The 19,286-nt window shown below is 34.0% G+C and overlaps 1 protein-coding gene across 2 annotated transcripts in view; it reads left to right on the top strand.

The window, feature by feature from the left end:
* Positions 1–19,286, top strand: part of XRN1 (5'-3' exoribonuclease 1) — a gene marked incomplete at its 5' end in the record, with an annotated part of 94,932 nt that overhangs the window by 26,572 nt on the left and 49,074 nt on the right. For both annotated transcript variants that reach the window (XM_079704674.1, XM_079704675.1), the window contains 9 exons: positions 105–261; positions 2,302–2,421; positions 7,110–7,279; positions 8,482–8,602; positions 8,699–8,797; positions 12,720–12,823; positions 15,009–15,140; positions 17,847–18,009; positions 18,713–18,826. In XM_079704674.1, the coding sequence (XP_079560800.1) occupies positions 105–261; positions 2,302–2,421; positions 7,110–7,279; positions 8,482–8,602; positions 8,699–8,797; positions 12,720–12,823; positions 15,009–15,140; positions 17,847–18,009; positions 18,713–18,826 (1,180 nt within the window). The remainder of the gene's footprint in view (positions 1–104; positions 262–2,301; positions 2,422–7,109; positions 7,280–8,481; positions 8,603–8,698; positions 8,798–12,719; positions 12,824–15,008; positions 15,141–17,846; positions 18,010–18,712; positions 18,827–19,286) is intronic.

The following is a 19,286-nucleotide window of genomic DNA, read 5'->3' as shown; positions in this document are numbered from 1 at the left end:
TTATTACCATGTGTTGTTAAAATAGAATATGGAAAAGTATATACTTAACTATTGACCTGTTTCATAAAATGGCCAATTGTTTAAAACTCAGTTTTGTATTACAGGTTTTATCCGTACCATTATGCACCTTTCCTGTCTGATATCCGCAACATCAGTACACTCAAAATCCATTTTGAACTAGGAAAACCTTTTAAGCCATTTGAACAGCTTCTTGCTGTACTTCCAGCAGCTAGCAAAAATTTACTTCCTACATGCTACCAGGTGAGTTTTAGAATTAAATGTGTTTACGGTCTTTTTAATATTTAGGAGCTCCTCCTGCAAACTTAGAAACATCATACCCAAATTTCTTTAATAGCTAAATATATTTATTTTCAGTTTCAAATATAGGATTCCTTAAACAAGTCCCTTGAAAAGTAGTTTCTTGATTTAAAGTTAGCTTTGTTTTATATTTTATTTTTATTTGTTTATTTATTTGGTTGTGCCGGGTCTTATTTGCAGCCTGTGGGCTCCTTAGTTTCAGCACGTGGGCTCCTTAGTTGCAGCACATGGAATCCTTAGTTGTGGCAGGTGGGCTCCTTAGTTGTGGCTCACCAGCCCCTTAGTTGTGGCATGCAAACTCTTAGTTGCAGCATACATGTGGGATCTAGTTCCCCGACCAGGGATCAAACCTGGGCCCCCTGCACTGGGAGCGTGGAGTCTTAAGCACTGCGCCACCAGGGAAGTCCCCAAGTTAGCTTTGTTTTAAAAATGCAAACAAATTTCATAAGCCATTCAGAGCATAGCTTCTTTATTTTCAGTATCTTTAAGCACATCTTCAATTTGTCTCTGCACTGATGAAAGTAAACTGAGAGAGGCAAAATCCGAAGCCATCTGCTTTGTCCAAACGTTTACAGGTTTCATTTCAGTTCTCTTTCACCCTCTACCTAATTGCATACAGATGATTCTAATAAGTTATTTATATCAACAAAAGTATTACCTCCGTTTATATTTGGATTTTAAGCATTTCATTTATCAAATTGTGGAATAAAAGGCTTCTCTCTGGTTAACATATTTCACATAACAGGAGAAAGATATTTCAGGGGTGATTGAGTCACCAAAATTACGCCAAGCCTGCTAAGCTGAGGCTGAGAGTAAACTTCATTTAGTTCTTCTAGAGCATCAATCTCTTCTTCTAATTCCATGGTCCGGTACCAGGAACTGGAGTAGACACATATAAACTCAAACACACACACCTGCCTTCACTGCTTGAACAGTATCAGGCTTCCTTCTGTATCTTTCTGAAACTTAACCTGTCCTTCATCCTGGCCCCTGGCCTTCCTTTCTTAAGTTTCTTTGATGCTTTTTTCCTACCTTCACATACATTAAGGATTGATACTCAACCACTCTGGACCAGTAACCATGCAGGTTTTTATAGCCACATCTGTTTTGATTGTTCTATGCTCATGACTTGCTGATTATTAAATACTTTGAATATTACCTTGAGAAATATGCTATTTCTTTAAATTTTTATATCATAATCTTCCATATTCCTTTCCTAGAAGACGTCTTTAACTTTACTTCTGTTATAAAATCTCTAATAAAAACGTCATATTGAACTTCTTATCTTTGCTATTGGTAGTAAAGAGATTTTGGATTTTAGGATTTTTTTTCTTTTTAAATTATCTTAGTTCTTATATAACTTAATAAAATCAGTTGATTAGGACATGAAAATAAATTGCCTAAGGTTAAAAATGGAGTGTGTGAAATGAACTGAAGTCTGAATGGGAAAACAATTTAGATAGGCCTTGTAAAGTGAAAAGACAATAAAAGATAGAAATGATAAAATTCAGAGTAAAGATAGTTTTGCTGGGCTTCCCTGGTGGCACAGTGGTTGAGAGTCCGCCTGCCGATGCAGGGGACGCGGGTTCGTGCCCCGGTCCGGGAATATCCCACTTGCCGCGGAGCGGCTGGACCCGTGAGCCATGGCCGCTGAGCCTGTGCATCCGGAGCCTGTGCTCCGCAACGGGAGAGGCCACAACAGTGACAGGCCCGCATACCGAAAAAAAAAAAAAAGATAGTTTTGCTACATAACTAGGTTAGTGGAACAGGAAAGTGGTGAACGGTGGTGAAATTAGAAGCCTCATAGTTGAAAATTAAAATATAACAAGTATATTACAACATATCTAAGATATGAAAATTTACTTTTGCTTTGCTTAGAAATTTTAAACTGTAACAATTGAGGAAATATTATAAATATATTAACAAAAAGCTACATTGATATTAGTTGTTACATTTCTATCACGCTATTTTATATTTTCACAGCATTTGATGACCAATGAAGACTCACCAATTATAGAATATTATCCACCTGATTTTAAAACTGACCTAAATGGGAAGCAACAGGAATGGGAAGCTGTGGTTCTAATACCTTTTATTGATGAGGTCAGTGCATGAAATAGTTATATATACATGTATATTTTAATCAGATATTATTTCACATAAATTAATAAGCAGTGGATTTTAATCACCATTTGTATTTTGTTAATGAGTTTTAACTACTCTCATCTTCATTATGTGCATCAAAACTTGTAGGTATGCTAATTATAAGAAAGCTGGCATTGATTTACTAATAGTAGACAAAGTAGGCTTCAGAACAAGGAGCATTACCAGAAATCAAAGGCTTGAATAACACTAAACCTACTCAACCTCATTAATATATGTAGAACACTGTGCCCAACAACTAAAGAATACACATTTTTAAGTGAAAGAACATTCACCAATATTATTTGGTGAGACATAAAACATGTCTGGGGCTTCCCTGGTGGCGCAGTGGTTGAGAGTCCGCCTGCCGATGCAGGGGACGCGGATTCGTGCCCCGGTCTGGGAAGATCCCACATGCCGCGGAGCGGCTGGGCCCGTGAGCCATGGCCGCTGAGCCTGCGCGTCCGGAGCCTGTGCTCCGCAACGGGAGAGGCCACAACAGTGAGAGGCCCGTGTACCGCAAAAAAAAAAAAAAAAGAAAAAACATGTCTGAATAAATTTAAAAGGGTTGAAATCATAAAGAGAATATTCTCTGACCACATGGAATTAAATTAAAAATCAGTAACAACTCTCTGGGAAATTTACAGATATTTTGAAATTAAATAACACACTTGTAAATAATCCATAGATTAAAGAAATTAAAAGCGATATTTGAAAATACTTTATCTGAATGATAATGAGAACAGGTATCGTAATCTATGATAAAGCTGAAGCAAGGCTTAAAGGGAGACTTAAGGTTCTAGATGCTTATCCTAAGCAATAAGACATTTTAAAATAAATTAAGCTTCCTACCATAAGAAGCTAGAAAAACAAGAGCAATTTAAATCCAAACTAAGCAGAATGAAGGAAATAAAAAAGATAGCAGAAATCTATGGGAAATGAGCAAACAATAGAGAAAAATCAATAAAACCAAAAGCTGGTCCTCTGAAAAGATTAATAAAATTGATAAATCCTAGCTAGACAGATCAAGAAAGGCTGAAAAAAGCTAGAGCACGAGGGGAGAACACATAAATTGCCAATATTTGGAATGAAAGAAGAGGTGTCCTATAAATTCTACAGCTATTAAAAGAATCCGTAAGGGATATTGTGAACAATTTTATGCCAACGAATTCAGCAACCTAAGTGAAATGAACACAGTTCTTTAAAGACACAATTTAGCAAAACTGACCAAAAAACATGTAAAAATCTGAGTAGTTCTATATCTTTTAAAGACATTAAGTTTCATGATTTAAAATCTTCTCACAGAGAAAATTCTAGGTTCAGATGTCTTGACTTGTGAATTCTAGCAAGCATTCAAGGAAGAAATAATACCAATTTTGCACAAACTTTGAGAACATAGAAGAAGAATAATCACTTCCCAATATATTTTATTAGACCAGCATAATGCAGATACCCATAGTAAATGATGTTACAAGAAAAGAAAATGACTTGCTATTACCCCTCCTAAAAGTAAATGCAAAAACGTTTAACAAAGTAAAGCCAGATGGGATCCAATAATATGTTAGAAGGATAATACTCATAACCAAATGTCATTTATTTTAGAAAGACAGTGTTGATTTGCGATGATTTACCACACTATCAGTATTCAACATCCAATTTTAATAGAAATGCTCAACATACAGTACTAGAAATAAGAGGACACTTCCTCAACCAGATAAAGTGCATCTTAAAAAAAACTTACTGCTAACAATATACTTAATAGTAAAATTTTGAATGTTTTCTCTGTAAGATCAAGGGTAAGACAAGGATGTTTATTCTAACCAATTCTAATACTGTACTGGAAGTCCAGTGTATTAAGTCAAGGAAAAGAAATAAAGGCATGCAGATTAGAAAGGAAGAAGAAAAATTGTTTTTATATGCACATAGCACTATTACATATATAAGAAATTCTAAGCAGTCTTCAAAAAGATACTCTAACAAATAAGTAAATTTAGCAAGGTCACAGAAAATCTATACACAATCTATATAAAATCTATACAAAATTCAATTGTGTTTCTGTATACTAGTAGTAAACAATTGGAATATATAAATTTTTTTAAATAAAAAGATTTTTATTCTGCTTTCAGTAGCATTAAGATATATAAAATACACAGTTACAAATTTAACAGCATGCACACTGAATACTGCAATAGTGTTGAGATATAGAAACCTAAATAAATGGAGGGACATACCATGTTCAAGGAATAGAAGATTTAGTATTGTTAAGATGTACCCTCTTCCCAAATTGATCTTTGGACTCAACATAATCCCAATGAAAAGGCCAGCAGATTTTTGTGTAGAAATCAGAAATCCTATTCTTAAAGTCTTTATGAAATTGCAGAGGATCTAGAGTAGCCAAAGCAATCTATAGGAAGAAAAACAATACTGGAAGACTTTCATTCTCTGATTTCATGACTTACCATGAAGCTAAAGTAATCAAGGGAGTATGTTACTTACATGGCAATAGATCAGTGGAACAGAATTGAGTCCAAACATAGATCTATACTTGTCCAGTTAATAAATTTCAATTAAGACATCAAAGCTATTCAATGGGTAAAGAAAAAGCTTTTCAACAATTGGTACTGAAACAGCTCGCCATATATGTTGAAAAACTCTGTACACTAATGTTCAGAGCAACTTATTTGTGATAACCCCAAACTGGAAAAAGTTTGAATATCCTTCAATGAGTGAGTAAAAAAACTGTAGTACATCCATATAAAGGCATACTACTCAGCAATAAAAAGAACTATTGATACAAACAACAGATGGAAAAAAGTTCATTTGAGTGAAAAAGTCAATCTTGGAAGGTTTTATATAGTTCCATTTATATAATATTTTTGAAATGACAAAATTATTGTAATATAAAACACATCAGTGGTTGTTAGGGGTTAGGGTTGGGGATAGGGTGTGCCTATAAAGGGATAACATGAAGGGGTTTCTTTATGATGATGTGACAGTTCTGTATTCCAGTTTTAGTGGTAGTTACATGAATCTATACATATGATAAAAATTCCATAGTACTGTATACACACACAAAATTTAGATATAAAAACTAGTGAAATCCGAATAAATCTGTAGTAGTGATGTACCAGTGTCAATTTCCTGGTTTTGATGATGTACTGTGGCTGTGTGTAAGATGTTATCATTGAAAGGTACATGGGAACACACCATACTAATTCTGCAAATTCTTATAAATCTTAATGTTTCTTGCCACTGTACACAACGCTGTGAAAAAAGGACTTGTGTGTTTATGTATTCTTTTTGTTTGTTTGTTAATGCATTCTTATATATCAGAGATTTTATTTTTGTAAGGTAGAATCCCCAAAGCAGGAATGCTTGGTTAATGGGAATGTGTATTTTTTGTTTTAATGAATATTACCAGTCTTCTTTTTCAAGTAGACTGGTCTAATTCACACCAGCAATATTTAAGTGCCTACTTCTCTGCTTTTCTAATCCTGAGTATTATTGCTTTATTTAATTTTGATGATAAAGTCTACTGATGATAAAGAATGCCATTCATTCCAATTTATTTTTCCCTGATTCCTAATTTAAGTATATTTTTATGTATGTTTGTCTTTTACATTTTCTCTTTTGTAAATTGTCTGTTTATATCCTTTTCCTCATTTTCTTTTTTTGATTTTGAACAACTCTTTTTATATTAGGAATATTTTTCCCCAGTGTGGCATTTGCCTGTTGATTTTTTTGTGACATCTTTTATCACATACATTTTCTTTTACTTGAAAAATGTCGTTTTCCCTTAAAGCTGTTCAGCTTTTTCCTGCCTTATTTAAGAGTTTTTCACTCCAAATTATCAATAACCTCCTAGATTTTTTCCCATTATTTTTGTTGTTTCATTACTCTGATACTTGCTTTTGTATATGGTATGATATTGGAAAATATATGTGCTTTCTTTCCCAGCTGGATAGCTAGTTATGACAAAAACATTGTTTAAATATCTGAAATACCATGTTTGATGTAGATTTGGATTTGTTTTTGAACTCTTGTTCTTCTGGTCTGTGGGTCTCTTGTGGTGTCAATACTTAAGTGTTTTGCTTACAGGTAGTTTTATAAAAGGTGATAGGATCTAGTAAGACAAGTTCCTGGTAACATTTTGCAGCTCACACATTCATCCTTCCAATATGAACACTAACATCATTTTGTCCTTTAAAAAGAAATATTTTAAACCATTGTGATTTGATTGGAATTATGTTAAATACAAAAGATAATTGGAAAGATGAACATACCTATACCATTGTACAATTTGTAAAGTAAGAGATCAATGAGCAGTGAATTAAGATAAATTATAATTATGATCAATTCATATTTAAATTTTGATTTTCTGCTGATTTTATCCACACGTTAGTGATTGCTGTTGGAGTAATAGTTTCAGAGGAATTTGTAGTGACAAGCCATATTCTAGGGCCCTTTGAAACAAGAATAGCACATCAGTTTTTCATGTAATGAAATGGAAAAGAATTGTATTAGTCAAGATTTTTGTTTTTCATGAACACAAATAGTAATTCTGTATTCCAAGGGAAAAGATTTATTCTGTATGTTGAGATTACAGAATTTTTGTATTTTTAACCCCTCTCTCCAATCTTTATATTCAGAAGCGATTGTTGGAAGCCATGGAGACATGCAACCACTCCCTGAAAAAAGAAGAGAGGAAAAGAAACCAACATAGTGAGTGCCTAATGTGCTGGTATGATAGCGAGACAGAGTTCACGTACCCCTCTCCATGGCCAGAAAAGTTCCCTGCCATAGGACGCTGCTGCGCAAGGTAATGTTGTTTGGTAATTTTTCAGCAACAGAGAGCTCAAAAAAAAAAAAAAAAAAGCAAGCTTTTGAATATCTACTTGGAGAATTAACAAATAATTTATGACAGTTGTAGTCAATTGATAATGAATTACATGCAACTTGCCAAGGATCATAGCATCTCTCTCCTTCTCTCTCTCTCTCACAGTTGTTTCTATAGTTCTCTGCTTTGGTCCAATTCTGCTTCTCTGTTTTCGTCTTCTGTTAAAGTTGTCCCGCCCCCGTATATATCTGTTCTCTCCCTCAAGAGGATGTATGAATTTTTGTTTCCATTGCCAGTGTCTGCTCCCAGCATTATTTGACATGCTATGACTTGGCCTCTTATACTCCGCAACCACCCAACTGGAAAAAAGGAAAACAAGAAATAAAAGAGCTCCTCTGGGGGCTTCCCTGGTGGTGCAGTGGTTGAGAGTCCGCCTTCCAATGCAGGGTACAAGGGTTCGTGCCCCGGTCTGGGAAGATCCCACATGCCGCGGAGCGGCTGGGCCCGTGAGCCATGGCTGCTGAGCCTGCTTGTCCGGAGCCTGTGCTCCGCAACGGGAGAGGCCACAACAGTGAGAGGCCCGCGTACCGCAAAAAAAAAAAAAAAAAAGCTCCTCTGTTTCTTGCCTCAAACCTATTTCTACTTTCTCTTCCTCATTAAGATGTCTTCCTTGTTTTTCCTCTTCCCTCATCTTCTCTGCAAATAATATCTAGATGGCAGTTGTGTTGCAGATAAAGCAAACGTTTCTCAGTTATGATTTTTCCTTTTATTAAAGCAAAGAGAAAGATGAAATAGACATTATAAAATGTTTATTTTCCATTCTGAGTTTTGGAACATGGAGGATATAGAGATTTGTAGTATGTTTTGTATGTTCCTTTAGTATAAAAATTATGTATATATACATATTTATATTTTTTATATATATTATATATTTTTATATATTATATATATTTTTTAAATTAATGGGGAGAACGTCCACTCAGTATCTTACAGGCATGGTTGTGTCTGGATCAATACTAACGAAGAATCTGCTGCTCTATATTTTCTTTCTCTTAAACGATGAATTGTTAATTCTCCTGTTAAAAGCAAGGAGGACTCTTGCAAAATCCTGAAGGGAATGCTGAAAACCTGTGATTGCTTGTAATGTATGAATTTTAAATTAAATGCCTCCATTTATTTTCTAGGTATAAAATAATATCATTAGATGCTTGGCGTGTAGACATAAGCAAAAACAAAATAACCAGGGTTGACCAAAAGGCATTATATTTCTGTGGATTTCCTACTTTGAAACACATCAAACACAAAGTCAGTGGCTATTTAGTTCAAAATTTTTTCACTTTATTGAATGTGAAGTGATTATGGAGAAAAAATTAAAATTAAATTCTATGACTTCTTTTAAAGTTTTTTTTGAAGAAAAGTGGGGTTCAAGTATTCCAGCAAAGCAGTCGTGGAGAAAACATGATGTTGGAAATCTTAGTGAATGCAGAATCAGATGAACTTGTAAGTATTTTCTTCATTTTATATTTCTTAGGTGATTATTATGCATAAAACTGTTTTAGCTGTAACGTGTTTTCCAAAGTGGTATAACATGTAGTAACTCCAGAAGTTCACAGGAAATAAGGATAAAGAAACATTTACACAAATTAAAGGAAAGGACATATTTAATTGTGACGTAATGGGCAAAACAAATGCTGTAGGAATTTGAAGAGGAGATGAGCTGTGTGAGCTAAAGATTAAGTATAGATCTGTAGATGAGAATAGGCTTGAGCTGGGCGCTAAAAGAAAGATTATCACAAAGAGGAAAAAGGAGGGGAAAGGTATTCCAGTTGAAAAGAATAACATGAGCTGGGAGTTATAGTAAAAAAATAAATGTGATACATTATCTTATTTTTTTTAACCTTTTTGTATGTCTGAAATTTTTCTTCATACTTTTTCTTTTTTTAAAGTAAATGTGATGTATTTGAGGAGAAGGAATAGATAAACCTGACTGAATCAGAGGACTTGTGTTGGGAAATAGTAGAAGATAAGTTTGAAAAAACAGATTGAGGCCAGATTATGGAGGACCTTGAATACCAGGCTGAGGAATTTAGACTTATCTTTTCATGACTGTTATCTTGAAATTGGTACTTTCATAAAGATTAATTTGGTGGCAATATAGTAGACTAAAGTGCATACAAAAGAAATGGAAGAAAATGGAAAAGCCTGCAAGTTGAGGTTGTGGTTATAGAAGCCTTAGACAATAAGGACAAACCGTGGAAGTGGTAATAGGTTTAGATGAACAGGACTAAATAAAATTCACAAGTTTCATCATTTGCTCAAAAATAGGGGATGAAAAGAAAAAGAAAATATTAAATATGAATCACTCTTAGATATCAGACTAATTAACTGAAAAACACTTACTGTTTATTGGAATAAAGAAGTTAAAATGGGAGCGGCACTGGCTTGAGGGGATTAATTATCAGTAGTAGAATTTTAAGTTGGTGCTAGGACATTTAACTGGAGCTGCCCTTTCAGCCTTTCTCAACAGGGTTCCACAAGAGGTTTAAGCCCTCTTGCCCTAAGTCATCCATTCGTTTATAATAGATTAATTTACCTTTTGTGCATTTAGAATGGTACTAGTTATGTACCATCCTTGGAAGAATTGGGGAAATACGTAGTCAAATTGTTTTTTGTGTTCTGTGGTTCAGATGAAAAACTTCAGTCAAGAAAGGCAACTTATACACAGTTGAATACCTGGAGCTAGAGCTTGTAAGGCAATAGGGATATGTAGAGCGTTAGCAAGGAAGTGATGGCTGGGGCCTTAGGGCTCGTTTCCTTGAAGAAAGGGGATTCTCAGGGTTCAAGGCCCCAGCATGAGGAAGTACCCATGGGTGGAAAGGGTGGAAAAGGAACCAGTAAAAGTTACATAGTGTTCAGTGAAGAAAGAGAATAATTCCCATGTTTAGTAGTGTCACAGAAGCATGGAGTAGGTGGTACATACAGTTCAAGACGAGTGAAAACTAAAATAAGGTCTGTGAGTTTGTCCTTTGGGCATCATTAATGGACTTTTAGAATTCCATTCCCATAGGTTGTTGGAGGCAGAAGTCCAATTCCTAAGTACTAATCCGGGACTCCTTAGGTGGGAAGTCGAGGTAGCAGGTCTTAAGCCCTTGGTTAGGAAGTTTATCATTGAAAAGAGGGCTAGAAACATAACTGTAGGTCAAGAAGAGGCAGCTCATTTAGCAAATCCGTACAAAAGAAGAGAGGTAGAGCTAAAGAAGAAAGGAGCTCTTAAAGGCACTGTAGAGGGAAAGGATGTGAAGTGGATTGCCTCTAGGGCTTACGGGAAAGGATTAATCTAGGAGAGAAGGGAAAAGGATAATTAAGGGAGCCTAGTTCTAATGTTGAAACTTGTTTTATTTATCAGAATAGTCATTCTTTTGTATGTTCACTGTAAGAGATGTCTAAATATAGTAAATAAAATAAAAAGTTACCCCCAAAAGTCTAAAAATAGTCATCTCTATTTGTTAAAGAAGTATTTGCTCATAATGATTAAGCATAATGAAAAGAAAAAATGTGAATCAAAATTTATATCTCAACTTCAGTTTCTACCACAAAGTTGTTGTCTAACCAACAGTAATAATAATAATATTGTTTTCTTTTAAGTATTTTTACTTAAGGTATTATTTCATACAGAATATTTATATAGTTGTCCCTCAGTATCCATGGGGCATTGGTTCCAGGACTCCCCACTGATACCAAAATCTGTGGATGCTCAAGTCTCTTATATAAAATGGTGTAATATTTGCATATGACCTACACACATCCTGCCTTATACTTTAGATCATCTCTTTTACTTATAATACTTAATACAATATAAATAATTGTAAATACAATGTAAATGCTATGTAAATAGTTGCCAGCATTTGTTGAAACTTTCTGGAGTTTTTTTTTTTTGTTTTTTTAAAATATTCTCCATCAGTAGTTGGTTGAATCTGCAGATGTGGAACCCATGGATACAGAGGGCCAACTGTGCAGCATTTTATAGTTTACAAAAGCTTTTGTGTATATTATTTTATTCTTAAATAAATATTGTGAGGTAGATGTTATAACTTCTTCTCGTAAAAGAAAACTGAGACTCAGTGGGATTAAAGGATTTGCCTAAGAGTCCATAGCTGAAGAGAGGCAGGACCCAATTTTGGAGCCGTGGTTTCTAACTTGAAATAAGTCTAGTGTTCTTATTTAATTATACCAACCACAAACTGAAATGAATTACATATTTTAGATTCTGTTTTATGCTATCTGATTATTTGATATGAAATAATAATAGCCCCTTTTCTAGACATCTATGCTGTTCTTTTCACTTTTCTCAGTTTCCATGAGAAAAATAAGCTGATAATCATGAGAATAATAGAATCATAGAATTTTACAACTGGATGGAATTTTGTGAAGCAACTAATCCAGCTCATTAATTTTACAGATTAAAAAACTTAAATGGAGATTGGAAAAGGGACATTCACTCAGCTAGTTAGCTGCAGAACTAAGAACCTAGGTTTCTTGCTGAACATTATTTCTACTAAAGTTGGCTATTATTGTGAACAGTAATACTCACATTATAGGTCAGTGTTCTTCTGTTTGATTTTACTGAAACCTGTTTTCTCGCCAAGTAATTTCATTTAGGATTAAAATCAGTGGGCCATCCTTCACTAATAACTGCCAGTGCTGTTGAAAAAATGAGAAGGAGGCAAGCTTCCTAGTGTTGAGATGTTTATACTGCAGAATATTACTTTTAAGTTGGTCATAGTTCCTTTCTAATAAGAAGAGATTGGCAGAGGGGAAGGTAAAGTTGGTAAACTTACACAGATTCATAATAAATTAAAGAATAAAGAAAGACAGATAAGTAAAAACGACTGAAAATTATTTTTTTTTTTAAGAAGGAGGACTTCCCTGGCGTTCCAGTGGTTAAGACTCCACGCTTCCACTGCAGGGGACTAGGGTTCAATCCCTGGTCAGGGAACTAAGATCCTGCATGCCGCGTGGTGTGGCCAAAAAATTTTTTTAAATAAAAATAAATAAATTAATTAAAAGGAAAGGGAAAAAACCAAAAATCTAAAAGAACAGAAATCCTGGAAAATGTACTAGAAAGACAAAGCGTAGTTGGCTATAAAGGCACAACTTAGAGAAGAGAAATTTTAAAAACTGAATTCAAGTGGATGGAATAAGTAAGTGGGAATAAAGCTGAGAAGAGCAGTTACTAATAGGGAATAATTGGCCTGAGCCATCAAATAATATTTTATATCTGTTTTAATTATTAAGGCATGGTTTTTATAGATTTTAAATACACTGTTATAAACACAAGCCAGTTTTAATTATATAATTTTGCCTCTGTAAAATTCTCTCTTGGACCTAAAACATGAATGAACTTTTCTGCTTTTACTTTAAGAGTGTAGAAAATATAGCTTCATCAGTGCTTGGGAAGTCTCTCTTTGTTAATTGGCCTCATCTTGAAGAAGCTAGAGTTGTTGGTGTATCAGATGGAGAAACTAAGTAAGATTTTATTTATAATTTTTAAAGTTTATATGTGCTTTGCTATTTGTTGGCTTTTATTCATACATTTTAACTGATATAATATTTGTAAAATATTTACACTCTATAGTGAAAATGAAAGTCCTCTAATCATACCACTCCAGGTTCAACCACTATTGACAGTTTATTGTACATACCTTGAGATGCATATTTTTATTAGTATTTTATTTTATTTTTTAAATTTTATTGGAGTATAGTTGCTTTACAGTTTTGAGATGCATATTTTAGATGCATATATTATTTTTTCCCTTTTGCCTTCTTTTCCTTTCAATAGCTTGGAAGTTCTATATCCTAATTCTTTTCTACCAGTTATCATTATATAAATTAGCAAATATATTTCTTTCTGACAAGAATAAATAGCATATGTAACCTTACCTTTTCCATGCCTTTCCCAGGTTTCATTTAAATAATATATCAAAAAACACGTATCTTCTATTCTAAAAATAATTTCTTAACATTTTATTCAAGTTCACAATCATTTTATCAGTGATTATTTAGACAAGTTATTCTTTGTCATCTTTTACTTGGTGATATCTTGTTCTTTTGTTATTTTTCATGTCTAGAACTTTCTAAAGTAATTTTTTTTTCAGAGAAAATGTGAGGATGTTAATGTTTTCTGAGTTATTACATATCCAAAAGATTTTATTTGTTGTTTTTCTCATGCATAGGTTTAGAGTTAGAGGCCTAATCCTTTTTCCTTAGGTCTCTGCAAACGTATCTCAGTTGTGTTTTGTTGTGTAATTTTGTTGATGAGAAGTCAGTGCCAGTATGAATCTTGAACATTCTTTTTTAATCATCAAAATTCAGTTCCCCTGCCTTTTTGATGAAGTCCAGTTTATCAGTTTTTAGTTTTATGGATTGTGCTTTTGGTCTAAGAACTCTTCACCTAGCCCTAGGTCCCAAAGAAGATTTTCTCCAAAAAGTTTTATAGTTTTACCTTCTCCTTTTACATTTAAATCCATGATCCATTTTGAATTAATTTTTATATAAGGTATGAGGTTTGGGTCAAGTTTCATATGTTTACCTATGAATATTGAATTACTCCAGTACTGTTTGTTGAAAAAACTCTCCTTCCTCCATTAGTTTGCTTTTACACCTTTGTCAAAAATAAGTTGAGCCTATTTGTATGGGTCTACTTGTGGGTTCTCTGTTTTGTTCCATTTGTCTCTATGTCTATTTTTTATGCCCACACCACATTGTCTTATTACTGTAGCTATGTAGTAAGTCTTAACCTTAGGTAGAGCGATTCCTTAGTTTTGTTTTTTTTTTTTCAAAATTGTTTTAACTATTTTTGGTCCTTTGCCTTTCTATATATAGTTTAGAATAAATTTTTTTATATTTATAAAAATCTTTGAGAAATTTTGATAGGAATTGTACTAAACTTATAATTTGTGGAGATTTGACATCTTTACTATGTTGAGTCTTCTGATCCAAATGGATAAATGACGATCCATTTATCTCTCCATTTATTTTAATCTTTGATTTCTTTTATCACTGTTTTGTTTCCTCAGCATACTGAACCTGTATATGTTTTGTTAGATTTATACCTACCTAAGTATTTAAAAATTTTTGGAGCAACTATAGATAGTATTATGTTTTCAATTTCAATTTCCCCAGCTAGTATATAGAAATATAATTGAGTTCTGTATGTTGATTTTATATCCTAGGACCTGGCTAAACTTACTTCCCTGCCTTTTTTCTTAAAGTCCAAGCCAGTTATTTTGTAGAATTCTGAATTTACCTAGTTGTTTCCGCTTAGTGTCATTTAAGTTGGTCCTCCATCCCACATGTTTCCTGTAAACTGGGAGTTAGGTATAGTGGCTTGATTAGGATCGAGTGGAACTTTTTTAGCAAAACTACTTTATTGAATTTGAGAGTATTAATTATTTAAAAACTTATATTTTTATTACGTATTTAGTTTAATTTCTTATAGAGAAAGAATAGTAATTTGTTTTAAATTTTGATTAAAATTTTTTACAAGTGTTTGTTCTGAAATTCATATTACAGTTTTTAAAAACCGGAGGCTTTTTGTTTTTTGATTTTTTGCCGTTATACCATGTAGAAATCTTTTCACTTTGAAGACTCACACTACTAGAACTCTATATTAAACCACAGATTTGGGGGTAATATAATTTTAATTTTTAAGGTTTTACTTGGAAGAACCTGCAGGAACACAGAAGCTTTATTTGGGAAGAACTGCGCCACCCTCTAAAGTGGTCCATCTTGGAGACAAAGAACAATCTAACTGGACAAAAGAAGTACAAGGAATTTCAGAATAGTGAGTGTCATAAATAGTATTTAATGTCATTGAACTAGAGTGTGGTGGTCTAATGTACTTATTTTTTAACTTATTTTCCACTTAGTGTGATTACTCTGGTCTAAAAAAGTAATGAGTTCTAATTTAAAATAAAATCTGGTTAGCAGCAGTTAGAGCCTTGCCCAGTTTGTCACTAAAATACTTCATGATGTACAAAAAAAAAGAAAGAAAAGACATAATCACTTACACCAGGAATACACAGTTCAGAAGTTGCCTGAATTTGAAAGTTAGTTTCACTAACCATAAGGCCATTGAATTTCTTGGCCACATGTAACTAATAAGAATAGGAGGGCATACTCTCCTTTGTTCTTCACCCTTCCCTCCTCCCTACTCCCCTCCTCCCTACACCCAAGTCTCTTACGCTCTGAATTCAGAAATGCAAGGTCTATACCAACTGAGTAATGAAGAAGCTAACCCTCCTTGGAATGCTAATTTTCAGGGCGCTTTGTGTCCCATGATCCCACCCTAATAGTACCTCTCCTTTTTCATCCAAACACTAGAATTCCCTAAACCAAAACAGAATAATAGAAACTGGCAGTGGCACATGAAATGGTGTTATAAATGTATATCCATCAGCCCTCCTGTTTAAACTGTAGTAGCATCCATTGATAAATGGGAACTCAAGGAGATACCTCTTCTACAGTTACAGGAGCTAATACCAGGCCATAATATCCTTATTCAAAGATGATTAAACAGGAAATATGTAAAAAGACCATGAAAAGCTATCCAACATAAAAGGAAATGAACATAGCTGTCAGGGGGAGAAGTGGAGCATTTTTGGCTTCCCAGTAGTGTAAATTAGATACCCCTGTCATAGCTCACATCATTCTGAATTTTCTTTTATAGCACATAAATAGAATCATAATAATAAATTTATGAGTGTGGTTACTTTAAGACTCTTTTCATAGATAGTAGGCTCCATAAGGGTAGGAAACATATCTGTTTTTTTTTTCACCATAATTTTAATTTTGCTATATAAAATATATGTATATATAATAATGTTATTTAACTATATACTATATAACTATATATAGTATATATTATTATAATACATATATTTTTGTATAAACACATATATGAAAATAAAATTATGATTTCTATAATGAGCTCAGTAGATGGTCTGAATAGTAGTATGGGCATACTGAAAACTGAATCAGTGAGCTAAAAGATCAAGCTGAGGAATTCCTTCAGCACATAGTACAAAAAGCACAAAGAGATGAAAATAGTATAGTCAGAATTTCTGATATCTATCTGATAGGAGTTCTAGAAAGAGGAAATGAAAAGGAGATAAGAAAATATCCCTCAGATGAAGAATGATTGTATCTTCAGATCAGGAATCAACACCCTTTTTCTGTAAAGGCCAAATAGTAAATACTTGAGGCTTTGTAGACTTTACAGTTTTTGTCACAACTTCTCAACTCTGTTGTCATATCACAAAAGCAGCCATAGATATTAAATAAATGATTGACTGTGTTCCAGTAAAATTTTATTTATAAGAATAGGAGGCAGTCTGGATCTAGCCTGTTACCATAGTTTGCCAAACCTTACTTTAGACTGAAAAGCCCACTGAATGCCCCTCCCTGTCAATCTCTATTTTCTATCTTTCTGGATTTACCTATTCTGGACGTTTCATATAAATAGAGTCACATAATATGTGACCTTTTGTGTCTGGCTTCTTTCACTTAGCATGTTTAGGGGGTTCATACACATTGTAGTATATGTCAATACTTATTTCTTTTTATGGCCAAATATTTCATTGTATGGATATGCCACCTTTTGTTTATGCATTCATCTGTTGGACATATGGCTTCTTTCCCCCTTTTTGCTATTGTGAATAGTGCTGTGATGAGCATAGGTCTATAAATATTTGTTTGATTACTTGTTTCCAGTTCTTTGGTTACATACTTAGGAGTGGAATTGCCAGGCTGTTTGGCAGTTCTCTGTTTAACTTTTTGAGGAACTGTGAAACTGTTTTCGCAGTGGCTGCACTGTTTTACATTCCTGTCAGCAGTATACAAGTGTTCCAGTCTCTCCACATCCTTTCCAACACTTCTTTTTTGGCTGCGTTGGGTCTTCGTTGCTATGCGTGGGCTTTCTCTAGTTGTGGCGAGTGGAGGCTACTCTTCGTTGCAGTGCATGGGCTTCTCATTGTGGTGTCTTCTCTTGGTGCAGAGCATGGGCTCTAGGCGCACAGGCTTCAGTAGTTGTGGCACACGGGCTCAATAGTTGTGGCTCACGGGCTCTAGAGCGCAGGCTCAGTAGTTGTGGCACATGGGCTTAGTTGCTTCACAGCATGTGGGATCTTCCCAGACCAGGGCTTGAACCCCGTGTCCCCAGCACTGGCAGGCTGATTCTTAACCACTGCGCCACCAGGGAAGTCCCCTGGCACTTCTTGTTTTCAGTTTTTTGTTATAGCCAGCCTAGTGGGTATGAAACACAGGAGTTTCTTACAACTCTATGAGTTCTTATTTAATCTTACAGACTTTGGGAAAGGTAGCCACAGGATAATGCAAAAAGTCTTAAGTTAGGTACTCAGAACTGCTAGCATATTTATTTAAAGTTTATTTAAGCATTTGATTATGAGTTGGTGGTTTGAATGATGATTATCGTCTTAGAATATATGCACACTCTTACACATCTATATTTATTTTTTATTTTTTCTTTGAGCTACCTGAGAAGAAAAGGAATATTAATAAGTGAAACATCTGCAGTTGTATATGGTCAGTTACTCACAGGTCGTAAATATCAAGTAAATCAAAATGGTGAAGTCCGTCTAGAGAAACAGTGGTCAAAACAAGTTCTTCCATTTGTTTATCAAACTATTGTCCAAGTAAGTCTCCATCAGGTCTCAATTCTATCTTAATGTACACTGTTGCACACTGTATAAAGAAAACACTATATCATATTAATATGTAGCAATATATAATAGATATTATTATTTAATGTAATTTGCAAAATACTGTAGTGTTTAAAAGGAGTATAACATGCTCAGACACCCATTCTGTGTATGGTTAGGAAACTTTTCTTTTGTATTTATTTATTATTCTCACAAAAAGTTTGCTTTAAATAAATTAGTAAATACAAAAAGCATTTGCTTTTGTGTTTGTGATCTTAGATGTTGTAAGGGGGCAAATTTTTTTAAATGCATGTAGTGATCATGTAAGTTGGGGGAAACAGTATAGCATAGTGATTAAGAGTACTGACTGAGTTGACTTCTTAGCCATATGAGCTTGGGCAAGATCACCTTCTTTCTGTGCTTTAGTTTCCTCATCTATAAAGTGGGGCTAGTAATGGTCTCTGCCACAGAGGGTTGTCTTCAGGATGAAATGAACTAATAAATGTGTAAAGTACCTAGAAGAGTGTCTGACATATAAGGAGATAATAAATTTTAGATTCTGGTATTGTTATGTAGAAAATCTTTACATTTGACATTTGTAGACAGCATAGTCATAATCCCATAGGAAAAAATCTTGGTATGCAGTCTATAGAAATTTTGACTGTAATGATTCACTTTTGTATTTCATTCTACATAGGACATCAGAGCTTTTGACTCCCGTTTCTCCAATATTAAAACATTGGATGACTTGTTTCCTCCTAGAAGTATGGTCTTTATGCTGGGAACACCCTATTATGGATGCACTGGAGAAGTTAGTACCTGTTATTATTACTAATTTAATTTCTTTATGGTTTCAAGTTAATACAGTTATTTAACTTCTCTTCATTTAGGCATAAAATAAAATATAATACTGAAGGGGAAAAAAGAAAGAGTTCATTCATCTAATTTATAAACACAATATTTGGCTATATATCTTTAGTGTTGAGCACACTGAGATCAGGAGGTGGTGGAAGAAGAATTCAGATTCTAATCTCTTTTTTCATAGGTTTATTTATTGTAGTATGGATGAAGCAATTCTGAAATTATTTTCAATGTATTATTGGGTTGATGAATTTATAAATGTGTTGATGTTTTGGGGAACTCCAGCTCTCACATGGGAAAAGGTACTTGTAAGTATAGAACAGGAGAATGCAAGAAAGAACCTGTGGGGACAGATTAGAATTGGAGGTATTAATGTAAACTCATGATTGCTAAAATACTTTATACGTGTG

Source organism: Hyperoodon ampullatus (genome assembly GCF_949752795.1).
Source record: "Hyperoodon ampullatus genome assembly, chromosome: 5".
NCBI classification, from domain to species: Eukaryota; Metazoa; Chordata; class Mammalia; order Artiodactyla; family Ziphiidae; genus Hyperoodon; species Hyperoodon ampullatus.
This window is presented reverse-complemented; position numbering and strand designations above follow the sequence as displayed.